Here is a 27,443-nt window from a genome sequence, read left to right on the forward strand (position 1 = left end):
GTCTAAATTTTAAAAAATTTAATTAAAAAAAAAAGAAAGAAAGAGGAACCTTTTTAAAAATTGAATACACATTTCTGAGGAAGGGACAGGGTTTTAAAAAGATTCCCAATTGATTTTCATGTGCAGCCAAGGTTGAGAACCACTGCCCTATAGCAACAGACACCTTGCCTTGTTTAAGAGAGTCGATCCAAGGAAGCTGTTGGTTGCTATTGACACAGACTTTCCCCAAACTCAAGATAACAGATTTAACATCAGTGTGCTCCCCTTCTAGGTCTTTTCGCCATTCCTCCAGGACTTCTACTATAAGGAAAGCAGCCCCTGGACCAACATCCTCTAAGATGTTTATATGGACCAGTGGCCGGACCTCTTCATCTTACAGACACAATGAGAAAAGGTAAATTACTGGGAACTCCTGGGGCTTTTCAGAATCACTTAACTTGACTATCCAGACAGCGTGTAAGTAGGAAAGCAAGAGGCAACTGAGCTTCATGTTTGGCATGTGTTAACGAGGGACGGGCACTACATTGAGGGAGGAGGGTTTCTGACACTCTAGCCCACTCCCTTACACTCTTGGTGCTCCCTCCCACTGCATCGCTTTGCAAAGGCTCTTCCCTGTCAGAGATGCCCTTCACCCATACACACACCTTTCCCCACTTAGCTAGCTCCAGCTCTGCTTTCAGAATATCCATTCAATCAGAGCCTCCTGCCATCTCTTGACCAGCATGGACACTGTGGTTCACAGTGAATTCCCAGCACCTTCCACTGTCCGTGGCATACAGTAAATGCTCAATAAATACTGAACCAAAATGATGAAAATTGCCTTTCAAAGACATATGGCAAGGAAGGAAAGCAGAAACTGCAAGAGGGTGAAAAGAGGTTGCAAGCCCATGAAGCCCTCAAGGTCCTTAGAAGAATAAGTAGCATGGGGCAGGGGAGGAGTGGAGGAATGAGAAGAAAGATTGACAGGCAGAGGCAATGTTAATAAAAGACAAAATGACAATTACACAGTTCAGTCTAGCCCTCCCACTTGTGTTTAGGGAACAAATCCATCCATAAAATTCTCAGGCCATTTTTAAATATTTGCTTTCTCTCCATTTATTGTCTTCTGCTTCTCTCTTTTCCTCATTGGCCTTATACTATTACTTGGGTTTGTGGAGTTCGAAACACAACTACCTACACCAGCATACTGCAACTTAAGCAAGGCTCACCTGCTGCAGACGCTGACAGAAACCAGACTTGATAAATGGTGCTGGACACAGGAAGGACCTGAGGGAGGTTGACTTGAATGCAGTTTTGAGAGCTGGTACTTACATTTTTACTTTTAAAGTCTGTATTACCCTACAGAGGAAATCCTTTGAAAACTGCCAAAAGCAAAAGTGTTCTTCCCAGTAACTATATATTACAGCAAAACACTTGGGAACAACATCAATATTCACAAAAGAAAATCTGTTAAATAAATCATGGAATGTAATATATTACTTAGCACTTAAAAATACTTTGACATAATATTAACTGAAAAATCAGGTTGAAAAATTGCATACGATCTATGATTGCAGCCACTATGTGTACACACACACACACACACACACACACGTGTATATATATGTGTGTGTGTGTGTGTGTGTGTGTATATACACATATATACACACACAGGAAAAAGAAGCCTGGAAGGAAAAACATGTTTTTCACTTCTCCATTTTCCAAATGCTTTGTAATATGTTATACTATCTTAATTATGGGAAAAATAATGATATGAAATTTAGGTAAAATTGCAGCCCAGAAGGCAACTAGTGTTTGAACAAAGTCCTACTGCTCAACACAACACAAGAAGATGGACTGAAAATTCGCTGTCTTTGTTCATCTCTAGGTTTCCACATGCTTTTCCTCAGTGCTTAATCAAGCTATTGTTCATATGCTTTCAAGCCAACTAAGTGAATTATTTTTCAGCAAGATCTTTACTGTAAGACTAAAACTTGGTGTGTCATTTGAAAATTTCATATTTTGAACTTAATCACCTTATTTCCCCCCACCACCACAAAAAAGAAGTCCCTGACAGTGATAGCGAGAAATGACAGGGACTGTGCTGCTCTACAGCAATATTGTGACTTTCAGTGGCCAACCTGTCTGAGATTTTGAAGGCTTCATCAGAGCAGGTGACGTGTGATTTATTTCACCTTCTATTTATTCTCACTGAATAATTTAATTAAGCATATTTTAATATATGAATAACATTTTTACAAATAGTTTAACACTAACAAGAAATTGCTATGTACTATATGTTTTATATAAACTACTCTCATTTATAAGATAGAGAATGATTATGCCTGTTTTACAGATGAGGAAGCTTAGGCTCAGAGATTTTTAAATAACTTCCAAGGGTCCAATGACTGGCCAGTAATGGAATCAGAATTTGAACTCAAGGTCATATTCTCTCCCCTGCACCCTAGAGCTTCCATAGCCTCTTTCAAACATGAGACACTTAGAACGGCAATGAACAGCCAAGCCCACAGCGGGGAAGGTTATATTAAAATAAACCTGAAAACTGCATATCAGAGGAGATTGTAACCACGTGGATATGATATGTTGGCAATGTTTGTGGAATTAAAGGGAGCCAATAACTAGCTTCATATTCTACACCATTAAAATTATATGAAACTCTTAAATTACTACTTTAATTTTTTTGTTTCAAATTATGATTTCAATAACTATGAGATTTAAAATAATTAAAGTATTGACTCTAAGAAATAATTTTCAGCAAGCTTTATTTATGGGATAGGAATGCCAAGACTATGAAATCAATCTGCACAGTTTTAGCCTTGAAAGTCAAAGTCAAATGAAAAAACAGCCAATGAACACAGCAACAGAATCTGCCACTAAGCCAGTATCCCTAGTTTGATAGTGCATCTGTCTGTACCTCTCCCTTGACCACACCTTCCTCTTCATTACCTAATTCACAGACTCCTTCGGGAGAAGACTCTGATTTTAAACCTGATTTGGAACAGCGTCTATTGTGCTGCTTAAGATGCTCTTAGTGGCAGTAATCATGGTGGTAACGAAGGTGATGATGGCTGATAATGAATCTCGATAATTAAGGTCCTCAAGTTAATTATTTGGAAATAAATGAAGTAGGTTGTCTGGCAGCAGTGCCCGGCCGGCCGTGCTGGCAATCATTCCACCTGCACTTTCTTATTCTGCAAAGCTGGCCTTCGTGCAACCGGCTTCCCCAGCTGCGCTCCTAAGGCAATCCCAGGGGCCAGGCAGCCAAAACTCTTCAGCTCCTCTCTGTGCCACCTCTTCTCCAGACCACAGCCAAACTTGTTAGGACACAGGCTTCCCTGGGATCCCTCAAGAGGTGAAACATCAGGAAATAGCTTACAGACAAGCAGAGCAACTCAAGAGAAGGAAAAGTCCACCCGAAATCCTGAAACCAAATGTCTTATGGCTCAAGGGAAGTTAAAGTCAATGTTGCATTTTTTCCCCATCTGTTTAATTCAATGCCAGTCCTTGTTCTGATCATCTGCTCTATGCAAAACACTGATTTCCATCCTTATCCCCCATTTCACACAGCAGCAGTATGAAGGAATACTTTTTCATCTCTGAACAAACTTCTTTGTTAGGTGAGCTTAGTTTAATCCCTAAATTGTAGGCAGCACAATAAAACAGCATCAACAATAACTAATTCAGAATTTAAAGAAGAGAGAGGTTATCAGCTAAGGACAGTACAGCCAAGCTTTTATCAAATATTCTTTGGATTGTTTTTATTAAATAGTGAACGATATAAAGGAATATTTATCATGTTAACACACAAAGGATGAGGATATAATAAGCATCTGAGTACGCTTCATTAAGGTTAAAAAATGAAGCAATCAGAATCTTTGAAGCTGTTGAGAATACTTCCCTAATGGCACCCTCCTCCCTACCCAGAGATAACTACCATCCTGAATTTTCTGTTTGTCATTCCCTTGCTTTCTCTTCAGGAGTTTATCACACTTGAATCTTTAAACAATATATTGTTTACTTCTGAATGTTCGGAGGCTTTATATAAATGGAATCATGCTTTATGAATTATTCTGTAACTTTTTTCACCAAACATTGTTTCTATGATTTATCAGTGCCAATGTGAGTAGAGTAGTACAATTCATTTTCTCTGCTATGTAGTATGCTATGATATGAATATACTACCATTTATTCATCCAGTCTATTGCTAATAGACATTTGCATCATTTCTAGTTCTTTTTGTACCAACAATGCTGCCATAATCCCTCTTGTCCATGCCTCCTTGTACACTTTGTACAAATATTTCTTAGGATATATACCCAACTTGGGTATATTTACTTCAAAAGCTTCCACTCTACCAGGTAATGCCATTGCTTTCCACAGCAGCCATTAATATGATTTCATTGCTCTACAACCTTATGAGGGTTTTCAGACTTTGTTTTTTAAGTTTATTCATTTCTTTTGAGAGAGAGAGAAAGCGAGAAGGAGAAAGAGAATGAGTGGGGAGAGGGGAGCAGCAGAGAGAGAAGGAGAGAGAGAATCCCAAGCAGGCTTTGCATTGTCAGCATAGAGCCCAATGCAGGGCTCAAACTCATGAATTGCGAGACCCGAGCCAAAAATCGAGTCTAATGTCTAACTAACTGAGCCACCCGTGTGCCCCAGGTTTTCAGATTTTTAATTTTCACCAATCGAGAGGGCACTATGCCTTCAAGTTCCATTTCTCAGATTACTAATAATACTGAGCCTATTTCCTTTATTCTTCTCTGTGAATTGTGTGTTCAAATATGTAGTCAATTTTTCTACTGAATTTTTTGTCTTTTTCTTACTGACTTACAGGAAATCTTTGAAAAATGTATATTAACCCTTTGTTTACTGTGTGCAAATAGCTTCTCCCAGTTTGTCTTCACCCTCTTTATGATGTCTTCTCATAAATATATGCTCTTATTTTAATGTGTTCTAAGTTAGCAATTTTTTTGAACATTTTGAAATCCCTTCCTACTCCAAGTTCACAATTTCCTTAATATTTTGTAGGTGTGCCTTTCACAATTTAGTCTTCAGTCATCTGAAGTTGACTTTTGTGTTTTGTGAAATAGGCATCCATTTTTTTTCCCTACAGATAACCAAATGGCCTCACACCTTTTCTTAGATAGAATATCCTTTCCCCAGTGATCTAAAAGCACACATGTATCATATATCAGATTTCCATGTGTGCATGGATATGTTCCTGGAACTCCATTTTATTTCACTGGCCAACTTTGTCTACCTCAGATAGACAGCACGCTTGAGCTTACAAACTTTAGCGTTGTAATAATCTTGATATCTGACAGGAAAAGTCACTCGCCTTGTTCTTTTCTAATCAGACATGGATTTGCTATCCTTAAATGTTTGTACTTCCATATAAATTTTAGAATCAGCATGTCAAGTCTTGTCTACCCTGTATGAAATTTTAATTTTCTTGAATTTAATAAAATTTCTTAAAATTTTATTGGAATTTTATGAAATCTCTTAATTAGTTTATGGAAAATTTGCATCTTTATATCATCAAGTCTTTCGCTGAATGAATATGATTAATCTTTACATTGATTTGTCTTCCCTAATATCTCCCAATAAAGCTTCATAGATACTCCCAAGAGAAATTGCACATAGCTCATTAGACTTATTCCTAAGTATTTTGATTTTTTAATTTTTAAGTTTATTTTCAAAAAATAAATGAATAAACATAAATTATATTTTCTGCCTTTACAGGCATGTGGAAAGGCAAATGGTATATCAACTTTTATTTCAACTATACTAATTTTCTAATTAACTTTAATAATTAATCTATAGATTTTTTTGTATTTTCTTCAGTCATATCATTAGTGAAAAATACATTTTTTGCTTCTTTTTGTCATTAAATATACCATTTCCTTTATTTTTCTTGCCTTATTATACTAGCTAGTAAACCACAAATAAAACAGATAATAGTGAATATCTTTGCTTCATTCCTGCTCATAGTGGATCCTTTAAATATTTTACCATTATGTATCAGGTTTACTATTGGTATTTCCTCTATTCACCACATTAAGAATGTTTCTATTCTGAGGCATCTGGGTGGCTCAGTCAGTTGAGCGTCCAAGTTGCGTTCAGATCATGATCTCGCAGTTTGTTAGTTCAAGCCCCACATCCCGCTCTCTGCTGTCAGCAAAGAGCCCGGTCGGGATCCTCTGTCCTCGCACCCATGCCCCTCCCTCACTTGCACTTTCTCAAAAATAAATAAACATTTTTTAAAATGTTTCTATTTCTGATTTGTTAAGAGGGTTTTTTTTTTTTATCATGAATGGATGGTATCATCAAATATGTTTCTCTTCTTATAATGGTAACCATTTAATATGTTTATGTATTACATTAATAGATAATCAGACGACCAACATTATATTCCTGGGATAGCCCCAAATTGATAGTGATGTGTCTTCACTTTTATATATCACTACATTTAGTGAGCTAACTTGTTTTTTAAGTATTTGCATTCATGTTTATGAATGAAATTGGTCCAATACTCTCCTCTTTGTGTTGTCTGATTTGCTTTTAGTATCAAAATTTGCTAACCTCTTAACTAGGTTGGATAGCACTCCATCTTTTTCTATACTCCAGAATGATTTTCCACTATGAGGATATTTAAATTTTATGATTCAATTTTTTAATGATTTAAACTATTCAGACTTTCTAGTTGTTTCTGAATATGTTTCAGTAAGTTATATATTTATAAGAATTTACTGTATATTTCAGTAAATTATGTATCCAAAGTTTTCAAATGCCTTGCTATAAAGGTGCTTTAAATATCCTCTATTATCTTTCTAATGCATGCTGTATTTGTATTTATGGTTTTTAAATTCTTAATATTTATTTGGCCCTTCTCTATTTTATTCTTGATCAGTCTTGTCAGATGTTTGTATATTTCATTGTCTTTTCAAAAAATTAATTTTGAATTCATTGATCCTTTAATATATCTTCTATTATTTATTATTTCCCTCATATTTTCTTTTAATATATTCTCTTAATATTTTTATAACTCCCTAAATTAGGTGCCTACCATATTAATTTTTAGGCTCCTTTCTTATCTAATACAGGCATTTAATATTATACATTTCTTACTATGTATTGCTTTAGTCACATCTCATTAGCTGCTCTACAGTGTTTTTGTTATAATTCATTCCTAAATATGTCCTACTTTATCATGTTTTATTCTATGACCCATGAGTTCTTTGGAACTCTATTTTTATCTCCATATATAGAGTCATTCTAGTTATTTTTTGTTACTTATTTTTACCACTTTGCAGTAGAACCAAATAATGTAGTCAGTGTAAAGGCAAAACTTCTCAAAGACTCTTTAGGTTATAAAGTCACCCTAACTTAGCTAACTGATTCACATAATTTTCTTTCTTTCTATATTTTTCACTAAAGAGTTTTATCAATTCCAATTGATCAATAGATCAATGCTAATAGATCAGGTAAAAAATAAAAATACATGGCTACAATATGTTTAAAAATTAAGAATTAAAAATTAAGATACCACTCAGAAAATGTATGATCTGGTAAGTTAAAGACAGGACTAAATAGAAGTAACTCCTACTTTTTTCTCCATAATTTTGCTTTCATCCTTTGTCTGTTATTCATAAAATAATATTTCAAGACTTCCTTGGAAGTCCTGTGGATTAATAATTTTACAATAACATTAGGTTCATGGACAAAACCTCTCATGTTAATGACTATATTAAAAGTAACTATCATTTGTTCCCAGACGCAAAGCACATTTCTCCCAATGGGATGTACTTTAAAAGATTGGAAACAGAATAATTAAATTAATCTACATATATAGAGAGAGAGAGATACATCTGTAAAGCTCAAGGAAGAGAAGACATGAAATCTGGAAGTAATAGAAGAAGAGGATATACATATGAAGAAGCACATCTCAAAAATGTGGAAGGCTTTGGTGGACAAAAGACAGAAAAATAGCTGATTGTTTTGTTTTGTTTTCCTTTAAAGTTTATTTCTTTTTTCCTTTTTTTATACCAATTTTAGTTAGTTAACATACAGTGCAATATTGGTTTCAGGAGTAGAATTCAGTGATTCATCACTTACATATAACACCCAGTGCTCATCACAATTGCTTTTCTTAGTACCCATCACCCATCTAACCCATCTCCCACCCACCTCCCTCCGTCAACCCATAGTTTGTTCTCTATCATTAAGAGTCTTTTGTGGTTTATTCCTCTCTTTTCGCTCTTCCTCTTCTTTCCATATGTTTATCTGTTTTGTTTCTTAAATTCTACATATGAGTGAAATCATATGGCATTTGTCTTTCTCTGATTGATTTATTTCACTTAGCATAATACATTCTAGCTCCATCCACCTCAGAGCAATGGCTGTTTTAATCAATGCCACTCCCAGCTCTGCCATATGAGATAACAGTTTTAGTGTTCCCGGAGCAGAAATATATAGCAACTCTGCTCGTTTCAGCACACCTGACACTCAGCCTTCCACTGCCCCATAGATTCCAGCCCCCCACCCCCACCCCCCGCAAAAGGATCTAACAGAAGGCTCTTTTCCTTGAAGTCTGGAAATGAGAGACTTTTGAGTGCCTCAAAATCTTGAAGTCTTTCTGGAAGTAATACTAAATTTGTTGGTGGTAGAGTCCAATGGACACTGACAGAAAAAAGAAGCCAGGAGTCTGTTCCAGCCATGTTTCTCTGATTATTTGTTTTCAGTTGGTCATTTAGCCTCCTAATGCTGGCTATCTCACAACTTAAGCATGTTGTAGCCATATCTAGCCCACATAAAAGGAACATATTTTGTGACCCTAATAAATGCAAGAGACTGAGCCTACAAAGATAAATATGGTCTGATTCTCACTGTTAAGTAGCTCTGTATTCATTAGGCCAGAAAGACATAAATATAAATATTTATTATGTTAAGTAATATATACGAGTTTCTGAAGCATCTCCCCCAAGTAACTTCAGATACACATAATTCTTTACTTTTATTCATATCTTTCCCATGCCTCCCAGGCCCCCTCACCTCTCACAGATTCCATACCCTTTGCAGACTTTCCTTCCTGCCCTCTCTGTGTTCCAGCACCTTCACTGTTATTTCTCTGATGAGAAAGTCTCATTAAAACCCACAGTGTTACTTGTTCTGGAAAGCAATGATGCTCAGATCTAAGTTTTCATCTCCTCTGCCACTGCTTTTTTCCCAATTCCTCTTTATCTAACCCTTGAAACACTGGGAGAGTTCTAGAATTAGCCTCAGACATAAACTTTTTTCTTTTTTTTTTTTTTGGTTTTTAAAAATTTTTATGTTTATTTGTTTATTTTGAGAGCGACAGAGTTAGCACAAGTGGGGGAGGGACAAAGGGAAAGGGAAACAGAGAATCCCAAGCAGGCTCCACAGCATCAGCATGGAGCCTGACATGGGGCTCGAACTCATGAAACTGTAAGATCATGACCTGAGCCAAAATCAAGAGTTGGACACTCAACCGACTGAGCCACCCAGGCGCCCCAAGATGTAAACTTTTCTAAGTAATCAACCACACTAACATGAGTGATCTTTCTAAAGTACAAATGAAATTATATCATTTCATTCCTTAAATTCTTTTAATGGTTCTTCTAACTGCAGAAGACACACAAGATCCTTTACCTCTGACCCCTGCTTAACTAACTAGCTTGCTGCCTTCCATCCCTTACCCACCAGATCCTAGAGTCCAGCCATACTCACCTACTCCTATTCTGTCACATTCTGCCTAGATACTCTTCTCTTTCTCAATTGTTTGCTCATCAGAAACTCAGTTCAGTCTGCTATAGGACCCTTAACCATCACCACTGAAATCAAGTTATGGCCTTCAACTGGCACACTTCTACACCACCTTCATGCTTATAAAGCATAGCCCTGGGATAGTTTATCTACCATCAATCTGCTGAATGCCCAGTTCAAGGAATACTCAACACAGTGATGGCCAATTTGCTTGAAACTATTACACACTGCCACCACCCAAAATTTGGCCAATCATTTTGATAATTTTCTTAAATTTAGCTATGTACCAAAAACTCAGTGTGCTCAATGTAATCCTACATAGTTTTAAGGGTTAGCAGACTGCCAATCTGTGCCTTATGCTGATTCTCCTCTTCAACTTTCCCCCAGCAAAGGGTCCCACCATTTTTACCCAGAACCCTCCCTTTGCAATAACAGGGCCAGAGCAGAGACAAATTAAACATTTTGTAAGATGATGTTATAAGGACAAAAAAAAAAATATTTTGAAATAAAATTTCAAAAAATCTTCAAAAGCTGTTAAAATTCCTGTTCAAAATTAACTACCATAACCTTATAGTTAAAAGAACTATTGGTTAATTGATAAAGTTAACAAATCTATCAAAGTAGTCAAAATGAAATTTGTCAGAAGAATCTCAATGATGCTAAAATGTTAGCAAAATGACAATGACTCTAAAAAGGTTTTGAAAAAAATCAGCATAAACTGAGATTCTCCCAAATGAAATGCCAAATTTTGTTATTTCTATTAGAAGAATATATTCACACACATAGTCAAGAAAGATAAATCTATGAATATATTCATAAGAATATATTTATAAAGAGACTCAGTCTCCCTAGGAAGCTTAGCTTTAAAAAAAAAAATCAGAGATCTTCCAAAGCTACTAAAAAGAATATATTCATAAGAAGAATTTACTTTTTGATTGAAGATGTTCTTAAAATATCCATAACAAAAAGGTATCCATATTCATTTACCATACTTAAGACAATACTCCTTTCAAAGGTCTTTGTTAAGTGTGTAAATGTGATAAAGTAGGCAAACTATTCATTAGCAAACTGATCCTTCAGTAAATTGGCTCTTGGTGAATTAGCTATTCAATAACTGATCCTTTGGCAAATGGCCACAGCACATTGACTTGCTTCTCCTCTGTATTCCTCTCAAATCAGTTTCATTGGTCTCTCACCCAGCCCCCCAGGACATGTCTTATTCACTTTGTATCCCCAGAACTCAGCACCATATGTTTCATCTTATAAGAACTTAAAAATATTGACAAACAAATGAATTAATAAATAATCTTTACCCTGCCTTAACCTCAATATTTTTCTCCTGGCAGGCTAACTACCAAGGGAATCTGAATTTAAATAGGGAAGACCGGTGGGAAATCTTACACATTTTACTCTTTATATCCATGTGTATATATATATATATATATATATATATATATATATATATATAGTCTCATAAATAATTTGCTTATGAACTATATAGCCTGAGTCCTAATATCAAACTTTAAGAAACTATCCAAATATGGAGTTTGAAATAAAATTATATTGTGCTGACTATTGTTTGGGGGGAAAATGAAGCTTTATTGGATAATTGAGAATCCTTCTTTATGCAAGATATTTTATTATACTTGGATTTGCCTTGTAGATTTATTATAAGACTTTTGTTGTACTTGGATTTGCCTTGTATATACAAGTTATTAATAACTTCCATTTACCAAAAGGATTTGGACAGAATGTCCCCCGCACATATAGTAAAGACTGTACATTATCTACTATTTGTTCTGTCAACATCTATAAATGTTGACTTATATCCACCATATTGATTCATAGTTTATCATGAAGCCAAGATTGCCTCAACAGAGCTCAAACATACTACTTTTCCAGAACACACCTAAGCTAGAACTGCACCAAACTTAGAAATTCAAATTCCTGGGGTACCTGAGTGGCTCAGTTGGTTAAGTGTCCAACTCTTGATTTTGGCTCAGGTCATGATCTCACAGTTTGTGGTTCTGAGCCCCATCAGGCTCTGCACTGACAGTGTGGGGTCTGCTTGCACTTCTCTCTCTTTCCCTCTCTCTCTGCCCCACCCCTACTAATGTGCTCACTCTCTCTTGCTCTCTCTCAAAAGTAAATAAACATTTAAAAAAAATTTTTTTAAGAAATCCAAGTTCCTACTGTATACCTACTGTTGGACATCCCACATGTTCAAAACTGAATTTGTAGTCATGCTCCATATTCATTCTTTCTCCTGAGATCTGTACTTCATTGAACTGAATTGGACTTCATTCCCTTATTTCTCCTCTGGCCCCTTTCAGATATATCCATAGAGAATAAAGGCAAAGAACCAAAGGGAGATGAAATACTAGCTCTGTTACTACTGGCACAATAGCTTCCAAAGTACAAGCTTTCCTAGTGTGAAGCCTGAAACATAGCATTGAAGACAGCTTGGCATGAAAGAGCCCACCTAAATAACCACTTAGTTTCAGACTATGTAAACCACCTTCTCCCACTTGGGCTTACTACCTGAAGATAGTAAAGGCAAGCCACACCAGCCCTGAACAAAGACAAGTCCAAAAGGATTTTTTAAAAACTGTGCCATACATGAACAATGACATTCAAATTCACCTAAAAGATAGACCTGGCCCCTGACTGTCATGCTCTGGTCCATCTCACCAGTCAGATTAGTCATTCCTCACCTGAGCTCAGGACACTATGCTTGTGGGAGAATCTATAATGCACCATCAGCTTCTCCCTTCTTAGCCAGGGCAGCAAAAGTCCCTTCTTTGGGACCCAGAAGAGTCAGGACAGAAGAATCCTAGTTTTAACACCTTCTACCACATCTCCAGTGATCCAAGCCAAGTACTTGGGCCTAAATCTAATCTACATCCTTCCTCTGACTTCCTTATCATCCTCTACATCCTATCAATCACCAAACCCTAGAGTTTTATTGTCACTGTTCCCCCATACATCCTTTTCTCTCTATCTATCCTACTTCAATCATCAGGCCTCATCACCCTTTGCCAACACTACAGAAACAATCTCCTAATTCTTTCTGATTTGTTTTGGTCTATTTCTAATCTATTCTCCACACTGTAGCCAAAGTGATCGTTCTGAAACTCAGCCCTGATTATGTCACTCTCTGACAGCTTCCTGTTAACTACAGGATAAAGGTCAAGCTCTTTAGGATTTACAAAACACTTCATGACCTAGTACCTTTCCAAACTCACTGGCCCCATCTCCCCTGTCCCACACTTATCCCAGTAATAGTAAAATGCTTGTCGTTTTTGACAGTCACCTTGCAGTTGCAAATCTTCATCCCTTCCTTCATGTAATTCCTTCTGTTTGAAATACCCTAGAGTCCCTGTCTTAGTTGGTTAATTCTGATTCAATCTTGAAGCTTCTGCTTAAGGGATTACCTCCAGGAAGGTGTCCCTAACCTTAATGCCTTATTGCTTCTTGTCCTGCTCCCTCAAGGCTGGGGCACTTACTTCCCTTCTGTACTCACCCTGTGAGTCGCTCCGTCATTGAATCCACTACCCTTTATTGATATTTATTTTCATGTCTTTCTTGGGCAGAGACAGTATCCCCAGGAACTAGAGATTACCAGCACTTGAGATAAATTTGTGGATTTAAACTGAATACTTTGTTTTCCCAAATTATTCATTCCTTAATATATCCATTAATTCAATAATAATATACTGATAAATTTCATGAGTATGTTCCACACCACTCATCCACTTTCTTTTGGCTGAGTAATATCCTTATTTCCCAAATATCTCTGGTCTGTGTGGAAACCAACCATTTTCCTTCTTTGCAATTTCCAAAGCATATGAAGAACATTTGTCACCCATTTCCAAACTATGATTTGTTTTTAAATTACTCATTTGAATCACTTTTATATGCTTCTTGTTCTGGTGACATAACTGATTACACTGCATCTTTCATGGATATGGACTGACATAAGTGATGTAGAGTGACAGCCTAATCCTCTGGAACTGTGAGACTACTGCTTTCTCTTTGCTGGCTTCCCTCTGCAGTAAATGCAAATCTCAAAGACAGCCATCAGAATTAAATACATTTTGATAAATAATAGCCTAGTAACATCACATTACTTTTGCAACAGGTCTTTTTTTTTTATTGTTTATTTATTTATTTTGAGTGAGAAAGAGTTTGCACACAAGCAGGGGAGGGGCAGAGAGAGAATCTTAAGCAGGCTTTGTGCCTTCACCACAGCAACTGATGCAGGGCTCGAACTCACAAACTGTGAGATCAGGACCTGATTCAAAATCAAGAGTCAAATGCCTAACCGACTGAGCCACCCAGGCACCCTACAACAAGATCTTTGAAGTCACTCAGTTTCTCCCTGCCTACTATTGGCTTTCATTGCTAATGGGCACAGATTTTTTTAAATCAAGTTAATAAAGAGTCAAATTTAAAGAGCTTTGATATAAATCTTATATTTTCCCAAGGGCACAGATTTTTTTAAATCAAGTTAATAAAGAGTCAAATTTAAAGAGCTTTGATATAAATCTTATATTTTCCCAAGGAAATCTCAGGAAGCAAATGGAGAAACTTAGAAGGTGGGTAGTGACCAGTCTCTGGAAGTCAAAAGCAGAGCAGAGCAGCTAGTCTGGGGACATTTGACTTGGGGTCTGTAGACTAATGAAAGATATGAACTCTCAGGGCTTCTGGTGATGATGATAATGAGCAGCTGACAGTGAGGAAGGGTGGAGGGGAGCCAAGAAGGACATGATCACAGAAATATGGCTTCTATTTAGCTACAATTCCCCTACTACAATGGGCCCACTCCTTAGGGAAAGAATAAGATTTGTATAAACTACTTCGTGAATACAACTTTAAATAATAATAAGCTAATTGGTTAATTTCATGCTCCAATAACTAAATTAATAAATACTCTATCCTAAAACCCTTTGGAAATATATTAAGTTCGTACATGTTTTCACACTTTTCTACAGAGAATCAAAATATCTAACAACCAGCCCAGAATGAACTAGCCAACCAGAATGGATGCCAGCCACCAACATCAGTAAGACCATCCTACCATCCTAGAGCACAAACCTAAACAGAAGCCCTGATTATATATACAATTGTACTAGTAACAAGGATCTCTTCCCTTCTCTGCAAAGTCCCATTCTAGATTTTACTCAGGTTATTTTTTTTCCAAGCAACAAGAATGACTAGGGATAAAATTTTTAAAGAAAATCTGAAATTATTCTTGTGTATGTTGGCTTTTTGTCTGAAGCTAAAAAAAAAAAAAAGCCGTAAGAATTTATTTCTCCATTTTTCAGCTATTTGTCTTCCCAGGCCCTAAAGGTCAACAACACCCCTACTCCTGGGCCCCTGCTACCCCAAACTTGCTTCTCAGAATAGAAACTAAAGGAGGTCCTGAGCTGCTGCTTCCCCAGTCACCTGCTTTACCAAATCCTACACTTCTCACATATCTCTCCAAGCAACCAGCACCCCAGCAGTTTCTTCTTTTTTATCTTCTCCTCCAGGTCTTCTTTCAAATTCAGTCTCCCACTCATTAGCTTTCTACATTATTTATTTCCCTGCCATTCTATCCTTTAGAAATTCTTTGGAAGATTGCAGCAATGTTAAGATACTTTGACGAACCTATCACGGAGCTGTAGCTTCCCACCCCATTTTCCAATGGGAGCATTTGTTAAATGTTTCACGTCAGTCATTCTCCTGGATGATTTACTTATGTCATCTCATTCAACCATTATAATGTAGTTAAACATTATTCCCACTATTCAGGAAACTGGAAATCAGAAAGGAGGAGGAACTTACCTTGATCACACAGGTAGTCAGCAGGGAAATCAGGTTTTGAACTCAGGAGCCAATTGGTCCAATCTCGTGTCCCTTCTTACTCTATGTTTCTGCTGTGAAAATAAAAAAAAAAAAAATACTAATAAAAGTACCCAAAGTTATGGAGCCTGGCCCTTGACTGACATTTTCAAAACTCACTCAAGTGTTTACATCTATAAGAAAAAAGATTGGGTCACCACTCCACATTTTCATATAGGTTATAAATCTCAAGCCAACAGCGCCCTAAGCTACCCTAAGCTTGAGAAAAACATTAACCAAAATAACTTCTATTACTACTGAAGGGAAATAAGGTATTAAGTTGATAGATTTCCGAGGTATACTGCCATTTATTTGGATTAATGCTCTGTTAGGTATTCAGAGAGTATAAAGCGATCGATAATGATCAGCTGGAGGTTAAATGGCAAATCCAAAAGCATTCTTTTAAGAGTTGAAGGAAGTGTTTTCTTTCTTCAGATTTAAGAGGAGGAAAAAGTATTTACAATCAGACATGGGCCCCAAGGAAAGAAGGGGGAATTGTTTCTGCTCAAGGTTGGTGTGTGCGTGCGTGCATGCATGTGTGTGTGTATTATTGGGAGACAGTTGTCACATGGTGGGATCCGACTGCATTCAGGTAGATTTAGAGAGCTCCTCTAAAAAGGAAGGAAAGCATGGGCAGAGACTTACCCACTCTCTAGGAGTGTGCTGATTAACTGTGAACTTCATGTAAGACTGTATTATTTTCAACCTCAGAAATATTTACCAAAAAATCAGGGACCACGACCTCCTGGACAAAAGGAAAACTGTCACAGCACTGAAAGCAGGAGAGGACCGGGCCATTCTCCTGGGACTGGCCATGATGGTCTGCTCCATCATGATGTACTTTCTGCTGGGAATCACACTCCTGCGCTCATACATGCAGAGGTAATGCCATTGGGGGGTTGGGACACGGTCGTTTGTCTTCTCCTTCTCCTTCCTCTTCCATAGTTTATCAACCCTAAAATCCTCTTTCTCACCTCCTTTCCCAATAATAACTTTGAGCAGTGCCTAGAATGTAGTATTTTTAATAATGTTATTGAATGATAATGATAAAAATAGTTCTATGTATACACTACCTACTATGTGTAGGAACTTTCCATACATGACTTGCTTAATGCTCACACATACGTTATAAGGCAAATATGATATGAATACACTTCTTATAAGAATGGCAAAAGTGAGGCTCAAGATAAATATAATTTGCCTGATATCACACAACTCTAGCATATAGCAAAGGTACAATTCAAACCCACATCCCACTAATTCCAGAGTCCCTATTCTTGCCTCTTCACACCTCTGTTCTCCACCATCCTTCTTTTTCCAGCCCATACCCCTCTTCATCACCCCACATATCAGTGGTTCTCAACTGTATATTTAAACTTCCTGAGAAACTTTAAAAAATACAGATGTTCAGTCCAGCTCCCATTCTCCCAGGTCAGATTTAATGGCCTACAGCGGGACCCAGTCACCAACATCTTTCAAAGTTCCCCCAGGTAATCCTAATGTGCTGTCAAAGCTGAGAAATACTGCTATGCATCAACTTTGAACAGTAACAGATTTTGAACCCCTTTCATTTTAATATTTGCCCTAGGTTTACTGAAAAGATAGGGAGGCAATTAAATACTGAAACAGCAAGTATATTCCCCCTGAGTAAGCCACATGATAAATCCCCACAGCCTCTCCAGCTAACTGTTGTCCACAAATTGGACACTTTGAGCACAGGGGAGCCCAGCATTGCTGTAACTAATGGGGTAAGTCTCACAGTAGTTTGGCTCAAAGGAATGAGGCCCTTTCAAATGAAAAATTGAGATTTCGATCTGAAAGAGAGTCAAACCATTTTGTGGCATTCATTTCTCCACCCAAATTAATACTTTCATTTTAGAAGCAAAATCTAGCTGAAATACAGTAATTTGCTAAAATTAAGGCATCATCTTTCCATTTGTGACTGCTCTGCTCTGTGTCTCTGATGCCTTCAGCTGTGCTCCTTCTCAATGAAAGCGCTGATGCCTCAGGCCTGAGTGTTCACTGATTCCAAAACAGCTTTCATATCTTCACATCTGCTTAGAACCATCTAAGACTTTTTCTCCCTTTTGTAGAAGCAAAACCTGACCATCCATGTCCTAGGAAAATACAATTTGCCACACCCGAGGGGGTCAGGGCTAGTAACCTGCCTCTGGCATAAAGCTGGACATGAAACAGGAAGTCAACACATGTCCAGCAAAAGGAAAGGGTATTAATCTGCAAAGAAAGTGTGCTGTTTTCTGATCACAATGGTAATCAGTTTATGCCCAGAGGCAAAACTTTGATTGCTGGTGTGTCACTTCTTAATTACAAATGTTACCCTTGATCGTAAAATTATAAGTATTTCAGAGTGAAAAACTGGCCAACGGGCAACTGGAGGTTCGTTTGTTTTTTCTTTTTTAATCTTTCTAACAGAGGTTCCAGGGCACTGACATGAGCCCATTATCTCCATAGAAGGGCCTCTCTTCCACTGTGTTCAAAGGGAGGCAAACCAGTACCACGGAATGAGGCTGGGCCTCAGAGAAATGCCAGATTGGGCAGTATCACCATTTCCATCACTTACTAGCTAAGTGCCCTTGCACGTGTCCTGATTTCTCTGACTCTCAGTAAACTCATCTTAAAGAAAAATTTAGTACCCAACCTATAAAGTTTTGGAAATGTACATAAAACACCAATTAGGGTGAAGTCAAGATGCTACAAGTGATTGTTTTTGGTACAATGAAAGGGTGGGGTGATCTTTTCTCCCTTATTAGAAAGGCCACAGAAAGAAATATATCACTGTCCTTGTATCGATCAAGTTGGACCTCGAGCCCCCCCCCTACCCCTCTGCCATCTTCCCTCCCCTTCTCCCTCACACCTTGGCTACCTCCAAACCGGGAAGACACTGCAGAGGTGAGGACTTGGGTACGATGGTACCGCTGACAAGGTAGAAATACAGGGTGGCTGCAGGTTGTGACATCAAAGATGCCTTATGCTTGCTAGTGAATTTGATAAAAAAGTAAAAACCTGACTTAAATCAAGCATTGGATAGTGTAGTACATCTGAGAGAAGTCACTGGAAGTTTTCAGGTGCCAGGCAGTTTATCCATGTTTCTACTGTACTTGGCCTAAAGCTGCGCAATTCAAAGGCATAAACTCTAACAAACAGATTGCATGATAGATTTGGATTCCTCAGGTTAAGATGACCCCCTCTGATTACACCTTCCTCGCCCTTAGCGTCCGGGCCCGTGTTTACTCTCACCTCTCTCTGTAGCGTGTGGACTGAGGAGTCTCAATGCACCTTGGTGAACGCGTCCATCACAGAAACGTTTAACTGCTCCTTCAGCTGTGGTCCCGACTGCTGGAAACTCTCTCAGTACCCCTGCCTCCAGGTGTACGTTAACCTGACTTCTTCCGGTGAAAAGCTCCTTCTCTACCACACTGAAGAGACCATGAAAATCAATCAGAAGGTAGGAGTTTGGCACACACACACACTGCATTTGGCTCACCCCCACAGAGCTCCTGCATGCAGCCTTCTGAGGCCTCCCTGCGCCAATGTTTCAAAGGAAAATACCCCTGGAAAGCAGGCCCTGCCTCCTCCATTTGTAGAACTATCTGACTCTTGACTGGGAGACATTTATTTTCTGTGCATGTTGTAGACAAATCATTCCCCAATTTTGTGGGAGTGGAGACTTACCCTTTACTATCATCTAGGAAAGTAAACGTTCTATCATTTATGCACAAATAGACTGAGTCGTTCAAAGCAATAGTGCAGCTTAGTCCAAGTGGTACAAGCCAAACAAAAAACAAAAACAAAAACAAAACAAAAAAACAAAAAACAAACACCCAAAAATAAAAAAACAGGTATTCGTCATATACCTGAGAACACTGGAGTAAAACTGCATTTTGCTTTTCCGTAGCCAATGTCACAGGGATATAACTTAGTTTCTCTGAGCTTCAGCTTCCTTTTCTCTAAAAAGGTAATAACAATGGCCATCTTGCCAAGTCATTTGGAGGATCAGAGCTGCGTACGTAAAGTGTGGAGCAGATCATGGTGCCTGGCACGGGGGGGCTTCAATCCATGGTCACAGTGTGTGTGTGTGTCTGTGTTTCCCTCTTCATATGCACTAGGTTCAGGAGCTGAATTTCCCAGCACCGATATACTCAACTCCACATGGTAGATGCACAACCAGTGTGTATTGTGTGAAAGTTGTACAGAACACTTGCATTTCTAAGGTCTGAGGTGATGAGTAACGTGTCAGCAGAACCAACCTGCCATTATCAATGTTAAGTTAAATACAGCGAGTTTAGGATTTGTGGTAGCAATTTAGATATGCCAAGAGCAGCCGATGCCACTCTCCAGTAGGACAACTGGTCTCATTACTAGGATACAACCCTCATGAACTGCACTCTTTCTGTAAAAACTTCACAATCCATCACAGTGATCAGCACCTAAATGATACAGGTTATATATGCACTGAAAAAATGAAGTAGTTTAGAAATTAGATGCTAGAACATAGGACCTGTTTTGTGTTATATGGACACAAAGTAAGAAAATCCACCTTGCATTTTGGCCACAGTAACTTGAAAAAATCCTTGCAGATATCTCTGAGGACTGAACATAATGAATATTTCAGAGACCATCGTTTGAAAACGTCTGCTGCGATTTCCCTTCGTTTGTGGCAGCTACAAATAATACCAATCCTAACCCTGTTCTGCAAATATATAAAGCTTGGCTCTTCCACAAGTGTTTGTTTTTCAAGATCTTCCCTCAAGTCAGATCTTTAAATCAAAGCTGACCTATAATGGCGAATGCCTATAAAACTCTCAGATCTCTGCGGAACTGGAAATTGGCCAAAGTTGAAGAGGCATCGAAAAGTAGGACAGATTTCCATTTCCTTATTTTGACATTTTATCACTACAGCCCTGTGAATGCATTATTTAGGCTATAAACAGGGAGTGAACCTAGCATAGAAAGTCTCAGTTAAAAATTTAGGACCAGTATCTGCTGTCAGCATGACACTAGGTCATTGTTTGGTTTATTTGCCCCACTACCTTGTTTTTAACCGTGAATTATAACATACAGAAACATGCAAGAAATCAGAGTGCAGCTCAAGTATTTAATACATAGACCACCACGAGGGTAAAGAAATAAAACATTTCTTGCACCGCAAAAATACCCCTCATGCCCCCTCCCAATAATAGGCTCTGTCTCTCGCTAAAGGTAACAATCATCCTGACAATATGGTAATTACTTTTTTAAATTTTTCTTGGTACTGTTATCACTAAAGCCTTAAACATTATCTTTTAGTTTTGTCTGGTTTTTAAACCTTATATAAATGGAATTATACAGAATATTTCCCTCTGTGTCTGGCTTCTTTCACACAATATGTAGGTTAGAGCCATTCCACTTGGTGATAGTTCATTCATTTTCATTACTGTATCATATCCCACTGTATGACCATGCCAACTTACTTATTCATTCTACTATTTATGGACATTTTGAATCCTGTACAGTTTGAGGCTATCACAAATAATTCTGCCATGAATTATATATCTTGTATATGTCTCTTGGTGCACAAGCAGATATATTTCTGTTACGTATAAACCTGGGAATGAAATATCTAGATCACAGGGCACACATATCTGAAAATTTAGTAGATAATACCAAATGGTTTTCCAACATGCCTGCTCAACTTACACTCCCACCCTGAATACATGAGAGATTTTATTGTTTCAAATCCTTACCAACCCTTGCTATCATCTGTAATTTTAACTTTAGCTAATGTACTGATATTTCTTTGTGATTCTGATAACTAATGTTGTCAAGTGCCTTTTCATTTATTTATTGGCTATCTGGATGTTCTCTTTTGGACAATGTCTGTTGAAGTCCCTTGTCCATTTTTCTATCAGATTGTTTCTTCTTCATATTCATTGCAGGAATTCTTTATATCTAGATATGAACTTCTTTTGGTTATATGTGTTATAAATGTCTTCTCTCATTCCATGGCCTTTTCACTCTCTTAATGATGTCTTTGAATGAAAGAACTTTCTAATTTCAATATAGACAAATTTTGTCAATCTGTTTTTGCTGTTGTGGTGGTGTGGTTGTTGTTTTGGTGTTTGGGTTTGGGGGAGGTTTTTTTCGTTTGTTTTGTTTTCCTGGTATTTTTTTGTTCTGTTTAAAAGTCTTTACCTATCCTGAGTTCATAAATTCATTCTCCTAAATCACCTTCTAGAAATGTTATTATTTCTCCTTTCACATTTAGAATACCATCTGCCCAGAATTCATTTTTATGCAGGAGTCTGCTTTCTTTCCACTGCTCCCACCCCACAAACCCCACCACTAGCCATCCCCTGCCCTCCTCCCCACCCCCACTGTGGCCCTGCCTTTTCAAGACTATATTTAAATTCAAGTTGATTAACACATACTATTGGTTTCAGGAGTAGAATTTAGTGAGTCATCACTTACAGGTAACACCAAGTACTCATCACAAGGGCCCTCCTTAATGCCCATCACCCATTTAGCCCATCCCCCACCCACCTTCCCTCCAGCCTGGTTTCTGGGTTTCTCTTTTTTTCTCATGTTGACAGCCATTTGCCCAAGTCTACTTATGAAAAGACCACTTTTCCTCACTAGATTATTATTATAATCTGATCCCCCCCAACTTTTTTTCTTGGACGTTATCTTTTGTATTACTATTCTTTTAGGATTTAACCTACAGATTACAACTTGCAATCTTGACTAAGACATTAAAACATCTTAACTCCTACTTACTGTCTTCCCAATGTATTATCATTTTATTCTGTATACACTTTAAATTCATGCAGACATCATTATTGTCTTTGTAGATGTAGATATTAATTTAGATGTGTCCTCATAGTATTCTATTTTTATTATCATTCATTTCTTCCTTTATCTCTGTTCTTCGATCTGGGATCATTTTTCTACTATATAAAGATTACTCTTTAGTATTTACTTAGTGCTATATCTGCTCTAGAAAATTATCTCTGCTTTCCTTTGCCTGAAAATATTTTTATTTCACTTTCATTCTTGAAGGATGCATTCACTGAGTGTAAAATCTGAAGTCGGCTGTTATTTTGTTTCTGCACATCAGAAACATCCCATTGTCCCCTGGTAAGCTTTATTACTATTTAGAAATCAACTCTCAGTCTAATTGATGCTTCTTTGAAGCTAATCTTGGTTTAGTTTATAGAGCATTTTATTTGGTTTCCTATAGTTTAACTCTTAAGTGGCAGAGTGTGCATTTATTTTTATTTAGCCTGCTTACTGCTTCCCAGGGCTTCTTTGGCCATTCCTTGATGTTCTTCATCAATTTCAGAAAGTGCTCAGTCAGTATGTCATCAAATATTGTCTGCTTTGATTCGCTCCTATTTCTCCTTTTGGCATTCCTTCTAGCCACATGTTAGGCTCTTTCATCATATCCCCTGTGTATCCTACTCTCTCTTTCTCGTAGCTATCCTCTCTTTAATCTCTCAGTGCTTTATTCTGGATACTGATCTATCTTCTAATTTGTAATTCATTCCTCAGCTTTGACAAATCTACTGTTGAGCTTACCCATTGAGTTCATAGTTTCTTGTATTGTATTTTTCATTTCGGGAATATCCATTTGAGTCTGTTTCACCATTTCTAATTTTCTGAAATATCCCCATTCTTGTCTTTTAAGTCCTTCAATGTTAAAAGTAAAATTATAGTTATTTTAAAGTTTATCTGGATGACTTCAATATCCACAGCCACTAAGGTGTTATTTTCTTTTCTTCTTTTGTATGTTTTCATGTTTGTCTTGTAATATCTGGTTATTTCTTATCAGGTATCATATTTGTAAAATTATGATTATTGTAATAAATTATAAAATTATTAAAATTATAAAAATAATTTTAAGCCTGGGACGATGTCAAGATGTTATCTTTTCCGAAAAGTATTTCCATTTGCTTCTGTCAGGTTCCTGAGTGTATAAGCCATACGTGATCATGTCATTCTGACTTCATAAACTGAGATATACAAGTCTGAATTGAAGTCCCTTTGAAGATTTACTTCAGGTTGCCATTATTCCTAGGATGCAATCCCTTAAGGGTCCCAACATAATGGATGGGGGGGCAGTCATCGGGGCTCCTACCTGATAGATCTTCAATGATGGGTCCTGTCCCTAGCTCTGCAAGGCTGTCCAGCATGCTGTTCAGCTTTCTAGGCTCTCAGTCCCCCTCTAGACTCAGGATATACTCCCAAGGGAAAGGTAGCTCACCTTCTTGGCCCCACAGCTCTTCACACTCTGAACCTCTGTCCTCTGCCTTTAATCAGAAGTGTATAAATTGGGGCGCCTGGGTTAAGCCAGTCCATTAAGCATCCGACTTTGACTCAGGTCATGACGTCTCAGTTTGTGAGTTCAAGCCCCATGTCGGGCTGTGTGCTAACACCACAGAGCCTGGAGCCAGCTTCAGATTCTGTGTCTCCCTCTCTCTCTGTCCCTGCCCCCTTGCATTCTGTCTCTGTCCCTCTCTCAAAAATTAATAAGCATTAAAAACAAAGTATACATATTGAAAACACAGTTACCTCCACATTAGAAGGTCATTAAACCACAAACTTCATGCAGCATGGGGAATATTCAGGATATTCCCATGGAAAACATAAAAATATTCTTTATGTGGAGCTCTCCTTCCTGTTACCCTACCCCAAGCTCACAGTCTTCCCCAGAGTTACCAAGAAATAGGCATCATTTTATTGAGATACATAAGGTACTACTGACCATTTTGATCTGAGAAAACAGGAGGCAAAAGGGTATTTATCAGTCAAGCTCTCTCTATCTTTGTAGAAAATATCCAAAAGAATTTAAAATTTTCAATCTCTCATATATTCTTTTTTTTTTTTTTTTTTTTTTTTTAGCTTTTAAACCCAATGCCCAGCCTTTTGTCAATATTATAGTTGGAGCTGCTTAAGCTGGTAAGCTGGCATGGTCTTCTAGAGCAACTGGCTGCCCCTGCCTCTCAACGCCGAGAGGCTGTCAGAGGAATCCTAAACAGTGGTTGACGATTAATTCACTATGGTTGTTAAATTCCTCAATGCCAGGCTCCTTTGGAAGTTTAAAACCTATTCTGCCCACCAGGGATTCTCAAAACATGACTCTGTGGTTTGAGGGTAGATTTTAAATAAAATTTGGTATAAAACCAGAAAATGTATCCATTAAAGGGGTTCTGAACTCAGTGCCAGTGTTGTTTGAGGTGGGAAGAGAGGGTGTTACCCACATCATCAAGTAATTCTCCAAAACCAGCTGCATGTCTTACAATTCAACTCAAATTTGACACTATCTACCCAGAGATAACATTAGAGTCCATACATTAAGAGCCCAGTTCCAGAAAACTGCCCGCATCTCGAGTTCCGATGCCAGTCAAAAGCCCAGGTTATTGGAGATTCCAGAGACCCCCTAGTTAATTTGCTAGAGTAGCTCATAAACTCAGAGACACATTTTGGTTATTAGATTCCCAGGTTATTTTAAAATGATAGAATTCGGGAACATCCAGGTGCAAGAGATATATAGGGCAAAGTATGGGAAAGGGCACAGAGCCCTCTCCAAGCATGCCATTCTCCCCAAATCTCCCCAACCTGGAAGCTCTCCTAACCCTGTCCTTTGGGGACTTGTGAAGCCTTCATTACCTAAGCATGATTGATTAAACTATCAGCCACTGGCAATTGATTCACTCTCCAGTCCTTCTCCTGGGAGATCAGGGGGGTAAGACTGAACATTCTAACCCTCTAATCACATAGGTGGTTCTCCTGGCAGCCAGCACCTATCCCTAGGGGTGGTTCCAAAGTCACCTTATAATCTAACAAAGGACACCTTTATAGCTCTTATCACTTAGGAAATTCCAAAGGTTTTAGGAACTCTGTTCCTGAAACAGGGACAAAACAAATATGTATTTCTTATTATAAATCACAATATCACCTCCATTCTTTGGTTATATGGGATAGTACCATGTTATATTTTATCTATAACTGTCATGGGGAAGACAGCTATTATTGATATAGAATAAGTTCTAGAAACTAGCCAATTATCTGCAACTCCAAACTCACCATTGTCCCTCACTCTGTCACCCATTTTGAAGCCTTCTGGGTTTAGGAAATGCAGAGAATATACATATCTAGACCAGGGTTTCTCAACCTGGGCACTATCAATACTTAGGGGGTGGGGGTTGGAATAATTCTTTGTTGTTTTGTGAGGGTGACTTCTGTCCTGTCCAATGTAGGATACCTGGCCTCTGCCCTCTAGATGTCTAGCATCTAGCATCTCTCCAGTTGTGACAACTAAAAATGTCTCCAGACAGTGGCAGAACCAGACTTTATGTAGCTTTGAGTTTGGATGCTATAAGATCCAAAAATTCTAAGCAAAGCTTGGAAGCGATGAAGTCCTTTGCATTGCATTGGGAGGGCAAGGGTAAAAGGAAAGAAACAAAAGTGAAGTTGAAAATCTAGATAGGAAATAAAAGGTTCCGATACTTGTCAAATGTCTGCCATATACAATGTCCTCAGCACTATGGTAAGAACTTTACAAAAATCATCTCATTTAATCCTGACTAAAACCATACTCCTAAAATAATAGTCAAATTTTATCAAGAGTTTACAATGTTCCAGGCACTGTATCATATTAAATATTTTACATGAACTCACTCATTTAATTACAGCAGCAACCCCACATTTTAGGTACCACTATTATCTTCACTTTTTGCAATCATGAAACTGAGCTCAGAAAATAAAATAATTTTCCTAAAGTCACACATTCACCACTAATTAGGTCTGAATAAAAATCGAAGTCTCCTCATCTCATCCTGCTGTTAAAGAAGAAAATATGACAACATCCCCTTGAGAGGATGAAAAATCTAATTCTATGAAATATTTATCCTCTGATGGCACGTTTTAGTGCACAGGTGAGAATCCATGCCGTTCCATCATATCCCAAGAGCTGCTTAGGATCAAAAGGCCAATGCACACAGAATAGAATTATCTGTGATCCATGGGGAAGGTCAGGGCTATGTATTCAGCACCAGTTTCACAGAATAGAGACTAAACAGATAGAATGTAGGCTAAAAAGGGGCAGAAGGCATGCCTGGAACTGTGATTTTTGAAATCCCCATAACTAGCACTTTAAATTGAAGGATATCTATGAGACTTTTGCTGAAGCTACCTATAGACCAGAGATTCAGACACTCTTATGATTGACGAAGTTTAGTCACTTCTCACCAAAACTGAATTCTAGGACAGCCCAGTGTACCTTAGTGCAGAAATGAAAGGAAGAGTGTGCCCAAAAGGAGCCTGAACTAAGCATCAAGAAGAAAAGCTTGGAGATGGGATCTACTCCTTTCCAATTGCTGAGAAAGAGGATCATAGCAAAGGGCAAGGGCAGACCAGGTGTCTTGACTTACTCTAGGCCTAACTGGATACACTGTGAACTGGGAAGGGGGGGTGCCTCCATGGTTTAGCCATCTGGGTATTGACTAATCTCAAGGCTCCAGATGGCTTGTATTTAGTTAGTAGACTTCCTAGGTCCTTTTAACTTTTCTACTCCAAATCAGGCATAAATGTAACAACATGGCAGTTCTGGGGAACACAGGAGAGGAACATTTCTCTCTGGAGGGACCTGTGTCTCAATACTGAAAGAATCATTAGTGCACAGCAGAGTGTGAATGCTGTTTTCCTGTCTCCCCTCAAATAATTCAAACAACCCCACTTGCCAAGATCAAGCAGACAGTAGATTTTGTGAGATTTTT

At 38.0% G+C, this 27,443-nt stretch overlaps 1 protein-coding gene across 2 annotated transcripts in view; it reads left to right on the top strand.

Annotated features, from left to right (window-relative positions):
- Window positions 1-338: 338 nt before the first annotated feature.
- The window catches only part of KCNMB2 (potassium calcium-activated channel subfamily M regulatory beta subunit 2), a 33,002-nt gene continuing 5,897 nt past the window's right edge, over window positions 339-27,443 (top strand). Inside the window, exons 1-3 of one of the 2 annotated variants that reach the window (XM_039254322.1) lie at window positions 339-394; window positions 16,381-16,551; window positions 18,940-19,135. In XM_039254322.1, coding sequence (XP_039110253.1) covers window positions 339-394; window positions 16,381-16,551; window positions 18,940-19,135 — 423 coding nt within the window. Of the gene's footprint in view, window positions 395-14,805; window positions 14,849-16,380; window positions 16,552-18,939; window positions 19,136-27,443 lie in introns of those variants that run through there. The other variant, XM_039254323.1, reaches the window with a different exon arrangement.

The sequence above is a fragment of the Hyaena hyaena genome, unplaced genomic scaffold (genome assembly GCF_003009895.1).
Source record: "Hyaena hyaena isolate Hyena2069 unplaced genomic scaffold, ASM300989v1 scaffold_477, whole genome shotgun sequence".
Lineage (NCBI taxonomy): Eukaryota > Metazoa > Chordata > Mammalia > Carnivora > Hyaenidae > Hyaena > Hyaena hyaena.